The 12,313-nt window shown below is 37.3% G+C and overlaps 1 protein-coding gene across 2 annotated transcripts in view; it reads left to right on the top strand.

The window, feature by feature from the left end:
• LOC584902 (sestrin-1) overlaps positions 1-12,313 on the top strand; it is a 64,836-nt gene that overhangs the window by 17,506 nt on the left and 35,017 nt on the right. For both annotated transcript variants that reach the window (XM_030995229.1, XM_030995230.1), the window contains one exon: positions 11,279-11,311. In XM_030995229.1, the coding sequence (XP_030851089.1) occupies positions 11,279-11,311 (33 nt within the window). The remainder of the gene's footprint in view (positions 1-11,278; positions 11,312-12,313) is intronic.

Below are 12,313 nucleotides of genomic sequence, written 5' to 3'. Positions count from 1 at the left end.
CCTAAAACCCCTGAGCTTCCGGGGGGATCTGCCCCCTGAACCCCGTCGAGAACGGTACCACAAATCGGTTTCTTTCTCTAATGATTTAATGAAACGTAAAAGCTTGGGCGCTTCGCGCGGGAGGGGGAGGGGTAAACTGAATTCAGGATTATTTTCGAGAACGGTACAACGAATCGTCTTCTTTGTCTAATAATTTAATGAAACGTCAAAGCTTCGGTGCTTTGTGGAGGAGGGAGGGGGAAATCGCCCCTCCCTGCACCCCCCCACTACGTCAATGCAGGTCACCATTACATACCGATATTTGGGTCGCATAATTTCAAATTTGGGCCCACCTAAGAAATCCTGGATCCGCGCCTGGTGTAGAGCCTCTCAAGCGTTGGGAGCCCCAAAGTTTGATGGTAAAACTTGACTCAAATTGTATCATAATGTGAAAGAGGATCTAATTTAAGACATATTGCTGCGAGGGTTTTCAAAACAAATGCGTTTAAAGTCAAATATTGATGAAAGAATAAAACAAAAATCTGCGTACAACAGAAAACCCAAATTATTGTTCTGCTTCTAATGAAGCTAACTTAATATCAGGGTGGACTTCCCCTCCCTGTATTCAATAATGAGCAGAAAAGTGTAATCTATTCCTTTTTCCATTAGACCATTTTTCTTCAACATGTCTCAGCAACAATTTTTTATATTCTCTCGGCAAAATAAACCAACATTTCAAATATATTCCGGTACAGGGCGTCTGTTTTTTTTGTTAACAAAACTTTAAAAAATTATGCAAAACATTGTTTGAATATAAAGCTAAAATCTGACCGAACGTTGCCTGCCCCCAGATATCGATTTGCACAATCATGGATTGTAATTAATTCCAATCATGTTTTCACTCCGATGGATTGATACTCCTTAGCATATAAAACAAGCTACAATAAACACACCGTTGGGAATAGTAGAATTGTAAGCAGGTAACCTTAGGTTCTTGATTAGTGCACGACAATCAAACCTTTCTGATTATCATAATAATTAAAACACCATATGGAATAGAATCGTAAACAGGTAACCTTAGGTTCTTGATTATAAAATTGTGCATGACAATCAAACCTTTCTGATTATCATAATAATTAAAACACCATATGGAATAGAATCGTAAACAGGTAACCTTAGTTTCTTGATTATGTGCATAACGATACAAACTTTATGATTAAAATATTACTACAAACACCTATTTTACAATCTTTTTAGGTGCTCTTCAAAAAAAAAAGATTAGAGATAAATGAGGTAAAAGTAATTATAGTTGTACAGGTTAATGCACAGAGAAATTTCAAGTCCATTGAATTGAAAAGTCTTATGGAAAGCATATTATCTAGGAACTCTTAAATGCAAAGACTCTCCGGAGACATACATTTTGCACAATAGAAATAGAAAACCGGAAGAAAAAAACAGTAAAAAAGGGGAAATAAGGAGTGTATAGAACTTTGTGATGCCCCGTGCAAGGATTGCATATTGGGAGTGACTGATCTTCTTGGAATTGATCTTCTCAGAAGTTAATAATTGATTGATAGACATCAGTCATATTGTGGAACACTATAACAGGGCTCCATGAAGATTGAATCTGTGCCCACCTATGCAAATCATTTATCTTGAGAAAAGGTTAAGAATTTCTCAAGGGGCAGAATGCGTGTAGAAATGAAAAGAGGAAAAAAGAAGCTAAGCCCAGATCTTTTGGTAACTTTACCTTCATCAAACGGACCGGTGTAAAGTTCAATTTCTCATTCCTGACTTTTCTTTAGAGATTATCCTTTTCATCTCTCACCTGTACAGATCAACGTCAGTATTGGTTAAAACAAAACAAGACATACAAACTAAAGTGAAGTGCGCTGGTCTATTAGGTTAGGGCTTACCATCCCTTTAAAGTTCAATTTCTCATTCCTGACTTTTCTTTAGAAAAGTCATCTCTCACCTGTACAGATCAACGTCAGTATTGGTTAAAACAAAACAAGACATACAAACTAAAGTGAAGTGTGCTGGTCTATTAGGTTAGGGCTTACCATCCCTTTAAATGTTAAAACAAAACAAGATGTACAAACAAAAATGAAGTGCGCTGGTCTCTTAAAATGTATGTTAGGGTTTACCCTCCCTTTAAATCTACAATTAAAGAAAGGGCAATGGAACATTTTGGAAGTGCCGGTACATGTAGAGAGGACGTGAGAATATGATGAAACGAGTGATGTAATACGAGTGTCACTCTCAAGTATAAGGTGACCCAATGAGGAAGTTAGAATTACTTCAATGTTTCCTATTGCTATGTCACTGTCATGTAGCATGGTCGTATATGTGATAACAAGGTCGCTGTCAGGAAAATATTCCTTCCTTTCACCATGGACAAGTAGGTCCATGCTTTCACCCCAGACTACTTGCAAGCATTGTCTTGAATCTGTCAAATTTGTGAAATTAATCGTTGTATTTGCTTTTCTTTTCTTTTTTCCTGTATTTCTATTCCATTACTTTTGGGATTAATGCAAATAATTATTCTTGAAACATTATTTGAAAGAAAAAAAACAAAGAGTATCACTCTGGAGCTTGCAGATTATTTTGTAGTTTGTACATTAACACATAAGAGATCATTGATTAGCTCTTGAGCAATTATAGATCATGGTTTGATACCCTTTCAGTATGATAGCCCCCGTTAATCAACACAATGATCTTCAAGCGCACAAACTGAAAACATGTTTCCTCATAATAGCAAAGCATCCTTAACTGAGTTTTCAGAAAACATGTTTCCTAAGATCAAATGAATTCTATATCAGGCATCTGAAAGATCCTCATCCTTAAACAAGCTGTTGCACTTCCAAGATATTTGCGGAGATTCCTTGCTTTGATGCGGCATGCTTCTGCCTGGTTGGGGGCGTTATTTGCACGCTCTAATCAGTTCAGGATATTGTTGGAAATTGAACGGATCTAGCAGGCACTTAACCAATCCCGCTCGGTACGAGTCGGTAGGCCCCCCAATGGAAGAGGAGCGTCCCGCTACCTGGAAAAGTTGTGTAATTTCACGTGGAAAAGTTAAGTGGGTGAACGAGAGATTAGCCACTTACTGGTAAACAGGGCTTGAGTGGCCAGTTAAAATACCGCAACCTGTTTTCGTGTGTGCATACCTGTTTCTGGAGTTCAAACGAATAGGTGATAGTTGAAGAAACTTTTGCTGCAAATTCCTTATTTTGGAGTATTTCTAATTTATCAAAGTAGATCTTTTGGGAGATGGGTGCATTTCCATGGTGCCCAAGGAAAAAGGAAGGTGTACATGTACAGGAATAGAGCAGATACACCATAATAGTTGAATGCGTTTTTTTCTCTTCACCCATGGTTTAAAATGTGCCTTTTGTTTCCATACCCAATTTTGAGATTTTAGATTATAGAATGCTAAAGAAGCACAAGCGAAATAGGGGAAAATGAAAATCATTGTTCATTTACGTTCATTTGCACTATTTAAAGAACATTGTTGAATGATTCAGTGGCAAGGCAAGGATAAATTAATGATCCATGTACAATTACAATTTTGATTACAATTCATTTACACAAGTAACCGATTCCCATGCCTGCACATGCAGGGGAGGCATGATTTTTGAAACAATTTTATTTATTTCCAATGAAGGGTGTAATAGGCGATTTAAGATTCAACTCTTTGGAAACTTTGGCCCTATCTTGGAATGCATTTCTGGACCCATGTGACACGTTACCCTGGCAATGCCGGTACAAGATATCAACTAGAGGATGTTGTATGCTATTGTTTAATTCTTATCACAATGTCCTGATGTCTTCATGTCTTTCCATGAAGGGAAAAATACCAAGGTTTTTAGGCCAGGTGGTCCGAGCTTGCACATGATAAACAGGAAAGAACAATCCATTTGGAATAGTCATTAAGTCGGTCTACTTTGCTGCTTTCATGTTTATGTTTGACGATGTTTACCACAGTGGTTCTAGCTTTGTCATGCTTTAGGACCATGTGACTGTCAAAAGGCTGTCATACTGTGACCTACTTCTATAATGTACAATTTCATCTGTCAACGGACTTTAGTCTTTTTTTAGTTATGTCATGCATTTGACATATGATTCTTTCAAGTTATTCTGTAGACACCATGAAGAAAATGTCAGTGGAAGTTTCTTAAATCTCTAGTATGCCTTTTGCTTTCATAATGAAACATGAAATGCCTATTATATTTTTAATTATGATGAATCAAACAAACTCAAGAACAATTTGTTGCACCCCTTTCCTTTCAATCATACTCTCTCCTTCTCTGTCTTTCAAGTTTCAGCCTGAATCCGATGACTGGGGTAATAATATATCTGTAAAGCGCTTAGGCACATTGTTGTATCGGTGTATTGTGCGCTATATAAAAAAACAGATTATTATTATTATTAATCTGTCTTCACATGTACATGTACATTTATATCTCTATTTTCCTTCCCTCCATTCTTCTTGTTTTTGATTTTCTCTCAGTGTCTTACCCTTACACATGTACCTCCATTTTCCCTACTGCCCCCCTTTCTCCCCCTCTCCCCCAACTTCTCTTCCCCTCTCTCTCACACCTTCTCCCCACTCTCTCTCTCCTACCTTCTCCCCACTCTCTCTCCCATCTTCTCCCCATCTCTCTCTCTCTCTTTCAGTTTGTCTGTCCATCTGTCTGTCTGTCTATTTTTCTCTCCCTCTCCCCCCCCCCCTCTCTCTCTCTTTCTCTCTCTCTCTCTCTCTTTTTTCCTTGCAGTTTCTGTCTCTGACTCTCCATTCTCCTCACTCTCCCCCTCTCCGTTCCTGTCTCTCTATTTCTTTCACTCTCCCCTCTCTGTCCAGTCTCTCTCCATTACCTCACCCGCCCTCTCTGTCATTGTTTCTGGCTTTCACTCTGAGTGTAGGGATTTGGTAACTACTTCCTGGCTTTCCCATCCAGGTCAGGCTGCACGATACCCAGGGGTCGGGCTGGTAATTTTCCACTAGCAAACAAGAACCATAATAATTGTTTTTTTAGAGGTAATGTAAACATGCAATTGCTAGTAGGATTGTTGATTTCATGACAACCTGGCATTGATGTAATCTATTCCTTGTTTTGAATGGTTCTATCTAGGCATTGCATGTACAGGTGTAGGATGTGATAGTAATGAGTCACTGAAGACATGTGTTAAATGTTTTAATTCGGCTTGTGGAAGTTAAGTTGGCCTGAAAAAACAAAGCTTATCTTTTGATACAATAAAGGTTTCATTATGTAATGAGTAATAAAGCATTTAATGTGTGATGACCTACGTGTAATGAATTTATTCTTACAAGACTAAAAAGGCAGCAAGTGGGTCCTTCGTTGTTTACCTACAGAAAGGCAGTAATAGCCAACCCAATAAAAGAAGAAAAAATAAATGATGGGAATCAACTGAAAGCCAGCATGATTTGTCTCCTCACTTCAACTATCAACTGAAATAAATATTCCAATAAAGATAGAAAAAAACATTCCTTCAATAATTCCATCAGCTATTTCCCAGTTTTCTTTCCAAGTCATGAACACGGCGACCTCAACAATTTTTAGCCCCTACATGCATGCCCTCTATTTTATCAAATGGTCATATATGAAGGCATTTGAACATGTTTCAAAGGGGAAAAAAGTAAATAGTAAATAGAAGTTGGGCATCACGTGCTCCGGCAACAATTATTCTCCTGTCAGTATTTTGTACTTTTAAAACTTAATTCTTAGTTTGATTCAACCCTTGATCAATCACTAAACCTAACTAGTACCCTAAGCTGAACACTTATCCTATCTTAGTACTTCATCACCTAGCTGAAAACCCAATTGCAAACATCCTATAACTTTAGACAATTAGTAAAGCCCAGAGCAATCATCAGTGGAGCATGTGTATAAGCCAAAGCTTATCTATAGATATCCACATGAACATACCATCATTCCTTCACACTGTTCAAAGCAGGATTGATTCCCTTTTCCTCTCTTTATTTTATATCGTGACCTAGAGTCCAATAGAACCCATCAACAAATTGTTTAGTCAGCCCGGCCGTCTTCGCATTCCCTGCCACTGTTTTTCCGTTCCCTACCACTGTTTTTCCATTAGGTAATGCAATATGTGCTTCTATTACAAACAACCATCCCCGAGCAATCAACCATTACGGGATCCTATTTAACGGTAGCACTACCGCTTCAATGCGCCCTGCCCTCATCATCCCGTAACTGCATCCGGAAGCGCTTCGTCCTTAATGAATCGCGTGGGCTGATAATTTACAGGGTCCTGTTGTCCCGGCACGGCATGGTCGGCTCTTGCGTCAAACTCTAGACGAGATTTATTCATTGTCTGTGTCAAATTCGAGGTTGGGATGGAAATAGAAGATGCTATTGATTTGAGTAGAGAGAAAGGCCAAAGTTGCTACATTGAAGGTCTATTCAGACAAGCATTATTAAAACTTTGTAACCTGTTTGAAGAAAAAAAGTAATATGTTTTTAGTTTTAGTCATTTAGAAATGTTAAATGCATCATTATCATCACCTTTGAAAACTACATACTGGTACATTTTCAGTTTAGTATGTTTATGTAAGTTAAAATGATCTCTCTCTCTCAAATATGCATGTACATGTATTGTTCATGTACTGAAAAAATTTAAGAGTAATAAAGATGATAATGCATTGGGTTGGTTATTACAGTAAAAGCTATGGGAAACTGAAAAATTACCCGTAATGTCAAAAAACAAATACAGGTGTTTCAAAAACATTGAATATTGTGTCAATTTATGTAGCCAAGTGTACTGCCACAGTTTTTTAGTAGGTACAGGACATGTAGTGATCCAAGCACACAAAATCCATTCCCATCAATAAAATACCACATTAATTTCCTCTTACATTTTCTTAAATGTGATGAGCTGTGAGCAATTAAGATTGACAGCTCAGCTAATTTGTACCGACTGCAAATTAAGCCTTAATTGATACTGCCACATTTACAGGTAACAACAAATAATGCATGATATGTCCAAAATGGACAGTCACCCTGTGTGTTGATAAGACCCTCTGTTATGACCAAGCGAAAAATAAATGTCAAATTTTCAACCGAACTATTCCCCTATTGTGATTATTCAGTGATTGCAGTCACTTGTAATCATTAATCAACAACACTCCTACATGTATGTAGACTGATGAGATGCCTTTGTATTCTCATCAAGGACTGTACAGCTACACATGTGCATGCAGTATGTACTGTATATCCTGTGAGTTTGAAATTTAAATATAGCCATTATTTTACTGATTAGCAACTTCAAGGGATTGAAGATTGTCTTAATCATGGGAATACAACTGCATGTGAATGCAGCCATTCATAATGAACAGTAATTGTATTGATTTACAATGCATGACAGTGACTCTGTTCACATCTGTTGAAGACAGCACGATGGTCGTAATTCTTTGTTTAAACTTTCACTTGGTGTGTTTATGCAATTATGAGTAATGAATGTCAACCATTAGGGTTTCTAATGTCTTCTAATGATTGATCACATGAAGGGAAGGCAACATACTTGTCATAACTTTCGACACTCATTCAACAGATGTGGGGGAGCAATCTGTGGATAGCAATCCTGTCTTGTAGGGTTTATTCATCCCCCACCCCTCTCTTCTCAGTCCATCTGCTCTGCTTGGCTGTCTCTTCTCCCTTCAATCTCTCTCTCTCTCTCTGTTTCTGTTTGTCTCTCTTTCTCCCTATGTCTGTCTCTGTGTGTATCTCTCTCTCCCCCTTCTGTCTCTGTGTCTCGCTCCCCCTTTGTCCTTGTCTCCCTCTGTTTCTATTTGTCTCTCTGTCTGTCTCTATATGTGTCTGTCTCGCTCTCTCTCTCTCCACCTGTCTGTCTCTCTCGTTATCTCTCTCTCTCCCCCTAGCTCTCTCCCCTCTCTCTCTCTCTCTCTCTCTGTTTCTCTGTCCCCCCCCCCCCCCCTCTCTTCAACATTTATGTTAATCCTGGGGAGGCAATATCCTAGTCATAACTTGTAACAAACACATTTACCAAGTGTGGACAGGTTCCTTGAATAATAGATAGCAAACCTAGGGGTTGAAAGGCATTTTCACTGCCACTCTGTTCACATCAGAGGGAGATAGCAAACACATGCTGTTATAGAGTTGTCAATAAGATGATAAAGATCACTGCATGGGATACAACGCAACCAGATCAGCTGAAGAATATCACCATGTACACATTGTGGATGCACAGCATGGGGTTCATACACAGGATTTTATTAAGGCTTTGAATGATGAATTGTCCTCATTAGAGATGCCATATTTGATGACTATTCTACCAGAAAGTTGGATACGAATTAGATTACATAAAACAGTATTATCTGAGTGGTATATCTTATGGGAAGTCAATGATTTTCAATCTGTCAATAACTCAATATGATATTGCCAATTTTAATATTCTTGATGTTGATAATTCTTCTCAAATTCCTGGCCAAAGAACAAAACTAAACAAAACAAAACAGTATTTGGTAATGCAATTCAGATGGAGACAAAATAATTCAGACATCTTGCTTTTTCTCTGCTCATTTATAGTAGGCCTATACATGTTCATGTACATGTACAGTAGGTATTTCAAATTTAGGACAGTTAATCAAGGACGATTAATATATGCCAGTATTCCAAACCACAAATCTGGAGTAATATGTTTGGCCTTAATAGCCTTCAGATTTATATGCATTAAGCATTGATTCTGAATAGAAGCTGATGGCGTGATGGCCTATCGGGACAGTAGAGTTGGATTATGAACAATATTGTAATGCTACTGATATCCAGGTTGACCATAGTGCGATCCAATGCCTTTCCCCACTTAATTTAAATCACATTGTTAATGCTCCAATTACCAAGTCACTCCTTGAAATGGGACCGCCGGCTAGAGCTTTCTTCACACTGGACGGAGTGAACTGCCTCAGATGCTACATAGCAATACAAAATTCCACATTTTGTCAAGTGCTTCACATTCTTGAAGGCTTTCATTAAAAAAAAACAGACAATTGAGAACGCTCTGGAGACCTTGTTGCATGCTGGTATAGAAATACCAGCGTATACACACCCACTCATTTACACGTTTTATTCTTCATGTCAAACTTTGTTTACAGATGGGAAATCAGTTCCAATTAAAAAAGATGTTAAACATATCCTTGAAAGGTACATAGAATTACATGTAACATAGCTCTGTAATTACATGTTTTAGATACATTTGTAATTATACTCAAGGTTTCCTTCGACATTATGAAGGTGGTGCTGATGGCATTATTTGTATAATTAATGAATTATGATAAAATATATTGACGGCCTATGCGGCAGGTACATGTACATATGATATACGACTGTAATGCATCAATTATAGCCCAATAAAACATGTACAGTTGGCGCTCACTGGATATATAACTCCATTATAAATAGTTGAGGTGTGATTTTGGCTTGATTTCCCCAGAGGGTCTGCCCTTTGAGTGGGAGTTGACCCACAGTGTCTTGTTAATATGATGCTTGACCTATGCAATTCCATTTTTGACAATGACGTTGGTCGTCAAAACAATAAATCCCAACACTTGACATTTCCAGTTGTAGGCTATTAAAGGGATTTATTTATTCAAAAAATCAAAGAAAATGCTTTTTAAGATGTAGTTACAATTTTTGTCCTACGTCACAATGCTCAATCCCAAATGTTGGGATGATTGACATACATGCTATTCATCTATTGACAATGACGTGGTCATCAAAACAATATATTATTTACAGTATCCCAATACTTGACATTTACGAGTGTAGGCTGAATTATAAAGGAATTTGTTTTTAAACATTCATACCCATTACGAATTGTATGTGACTATGTGTACATAACTTGAATTTTCCAAGTTTCCAATGTGGTTTGAAAAAGCTGAATTGATACCCAAGTCACAACAGCAGACCAACAATTTGACCGATTAACAATGTACTTTAATTACTTATAATTGGCAATATATTTTGGGATTTCAATGCTGTAAACCATTTAATTCTATACAGATCACTTGTTTGCTTTAACTTCTTCATATTAAAACATTAATCTCTTTCCCAATGCATATAAACTCTCCCCCACCACCTCCCCCACACACACCCACAGACATAGACACACCTAGAAAACAAACAAATGAAATAAAGCTGTTTATGTGTCGAGCCATTAGAATAATTGCTGCCTGCATATTTATTACTCATATTTATCACTTTATAAACTTCAGTTATGTTTCACACCAAAATAACCTTCCATGTAAGAGTTGATGGAAAGAGCTACAGTGAGGATCGGTTGTAGCCATTTTGTTTTCGTTCTTAAGAGTTTTGTTTTATCACATGATTCACATCGTCCTGCCAGCCCTCATATCATTAGGAATAACATTCAGACCTTGTAGCCATAACCCATAGGAGAATGTGGTTTGGAAGTGCAATACCCTTTCCCCTGCATCTGCAACGTGTACAGAGACAGAATCAATCATGTTGAGTTGATAATGATGAATTGGTCTGAGCTACTGATTTCTAGACCACAATCATATTGATACCAGCTCCTCCCGATTTCATTATCGTTCAGAATACGGCTGGCGGAAAATGGAAATCAAATTTCCAGGATCAGAAGACCCATGAATAAATTATCAATAATTTAAATAGTCATCATTCGGAGCACATTGTAATGCGCTGTGAAAGCTGCCCTTCTGATTACATTTTCGCAGAAAGATCACCACATTTTCTTTCTGCTATGTTTTCCTTTCAAAAGAATGAAATTATGTTTCTCATTTAAGCCTGTTCTAAAGTGACCTATACAGAGAGACTACCAGATATATATATATATATCGTCGCTGTTTTCACGAAGTGACGGTAGTGAAAAAAAATTGCATTCACTTTGTGTTACGATTTTCCTCACTACCGTCACTTCGTGAAACCAAGGACGATATGTCTCCCTTGATTAGTCTCTATAGACAGGTTTTACTGTATTTTTACGTCTTTACACATCCTATTCACTCAAACGCTTAAAATAATTCATTTATTTTGTTTAACGTAAGAAAACAACTGTACAGCAATATTCTGAAGGATTTCTATGTCATGGTACGTGTACCGTATACGATATATATTATGTATGTACAGTTATTTTGATTCTTCGTATGTTTGTAAAATGTGAGCGAAACAAATTTCCAATTATTGGACAATAAATTCGAATTCAAATTCAAATTTCAATATTACTAATGGTGCTTCTCTGTTCTGTTTATTTTTCTTCACAGATACAAGGAGTTGAGAATGGAGCGGATGAACAGGTTAGTTATTTTTGTTTTCTTTACAATAATGTTTTTGCCTTGCAATAGAAGTTAGGACTAAGTACTGTAACATAAGAAACTTTCTTGGACATGAATGCTGATTGATCATTTTAAGTGAATGGTTCAGTTTCGCAACAGTATAATGCCTCACAATCCATTCATCACAACTGATGCAAAACCAAATTTTTACAATAACAAGATAAATCAAGTTTCTAAATATGATATGAATGTAGAGTTTATACAAAGGTGAATTTGTCGTTTGGTCTACAACCAATTTGTCTAGTCTCATGTGTTTTACACCCGGCCCTAATCTACTATCCACATGGTCTCATAATCATTTTATCTAATATCATTTGGTCTAATGACCATTTAGGCTTATAGTCATATCTAATTTCCATTTGGTCTAATCTCTAATAAGTCTATCGCACGTTTGGTCTAACTCTAATTGCCAGTCGGTCTAGAGCTACATTTAGGCAGAATTCATCAATGTATATCTTTATGTTTAATATGTGGAAGAAATTGAGTAAATGTGCATGATACAAGTGAAGAAGATTCTCTCTTTTTTACCTGTCATTTTATGCCCAGCTGTTTGAAATGACCGATGCTGTTTTAGTGTTGTTTCAGGGAATATAAATATATATCAATGTCATGGTTTCTCTTTCTATTTTTCTGAAATGACACACCTAAACAAATCACTACATCCAATTTGATTTACGTAAAGACCCATTCCTAAAATAAAAAACTTTTCTTTATACAAATGCGTGTCACCCTGGGACTTTCTCTGAAAGGGTTTCACAGAATAACCACAGTTTTCCAAACTGAGTTTGGGATTCGATCCAGGGTAGCCCAGTATGCGTCACTCACAATTTACCCAAAACCAGAATTACGAGAGAAAGCAGTCGCCAGTTTGCGTCAATCTGTCCCAGAAAGAGAGGAAGTTGTCACTCTGATCGAAGAATGCAACAGTTTACATGCCGATCACTCTCTTTCCCCTTTAACCCC

This window comes from Strongylocentrotus purpuratus, unplaced genomic scaffold (assembly GCF_000002235.5).
Source record: "Strongylocentrotus purpuratus isolate Spur 01 unplaced genomic scaffold, Spur_5.0 spur5_scaffold_21, whole genome shotgun sequence".
NCBI lineage: Eukaryota > Metazoa > Echinodermata > Echinoidea > Camarodonta > Strongylocentrotidae > Strongylocentrotus > Strongylocentrotus purpuratus.
The sequence above is the reverse complement of the archived record's forward strand: the minus strand, read 5'-3'. Positions and strand labels throughout refer to the sequence as shown.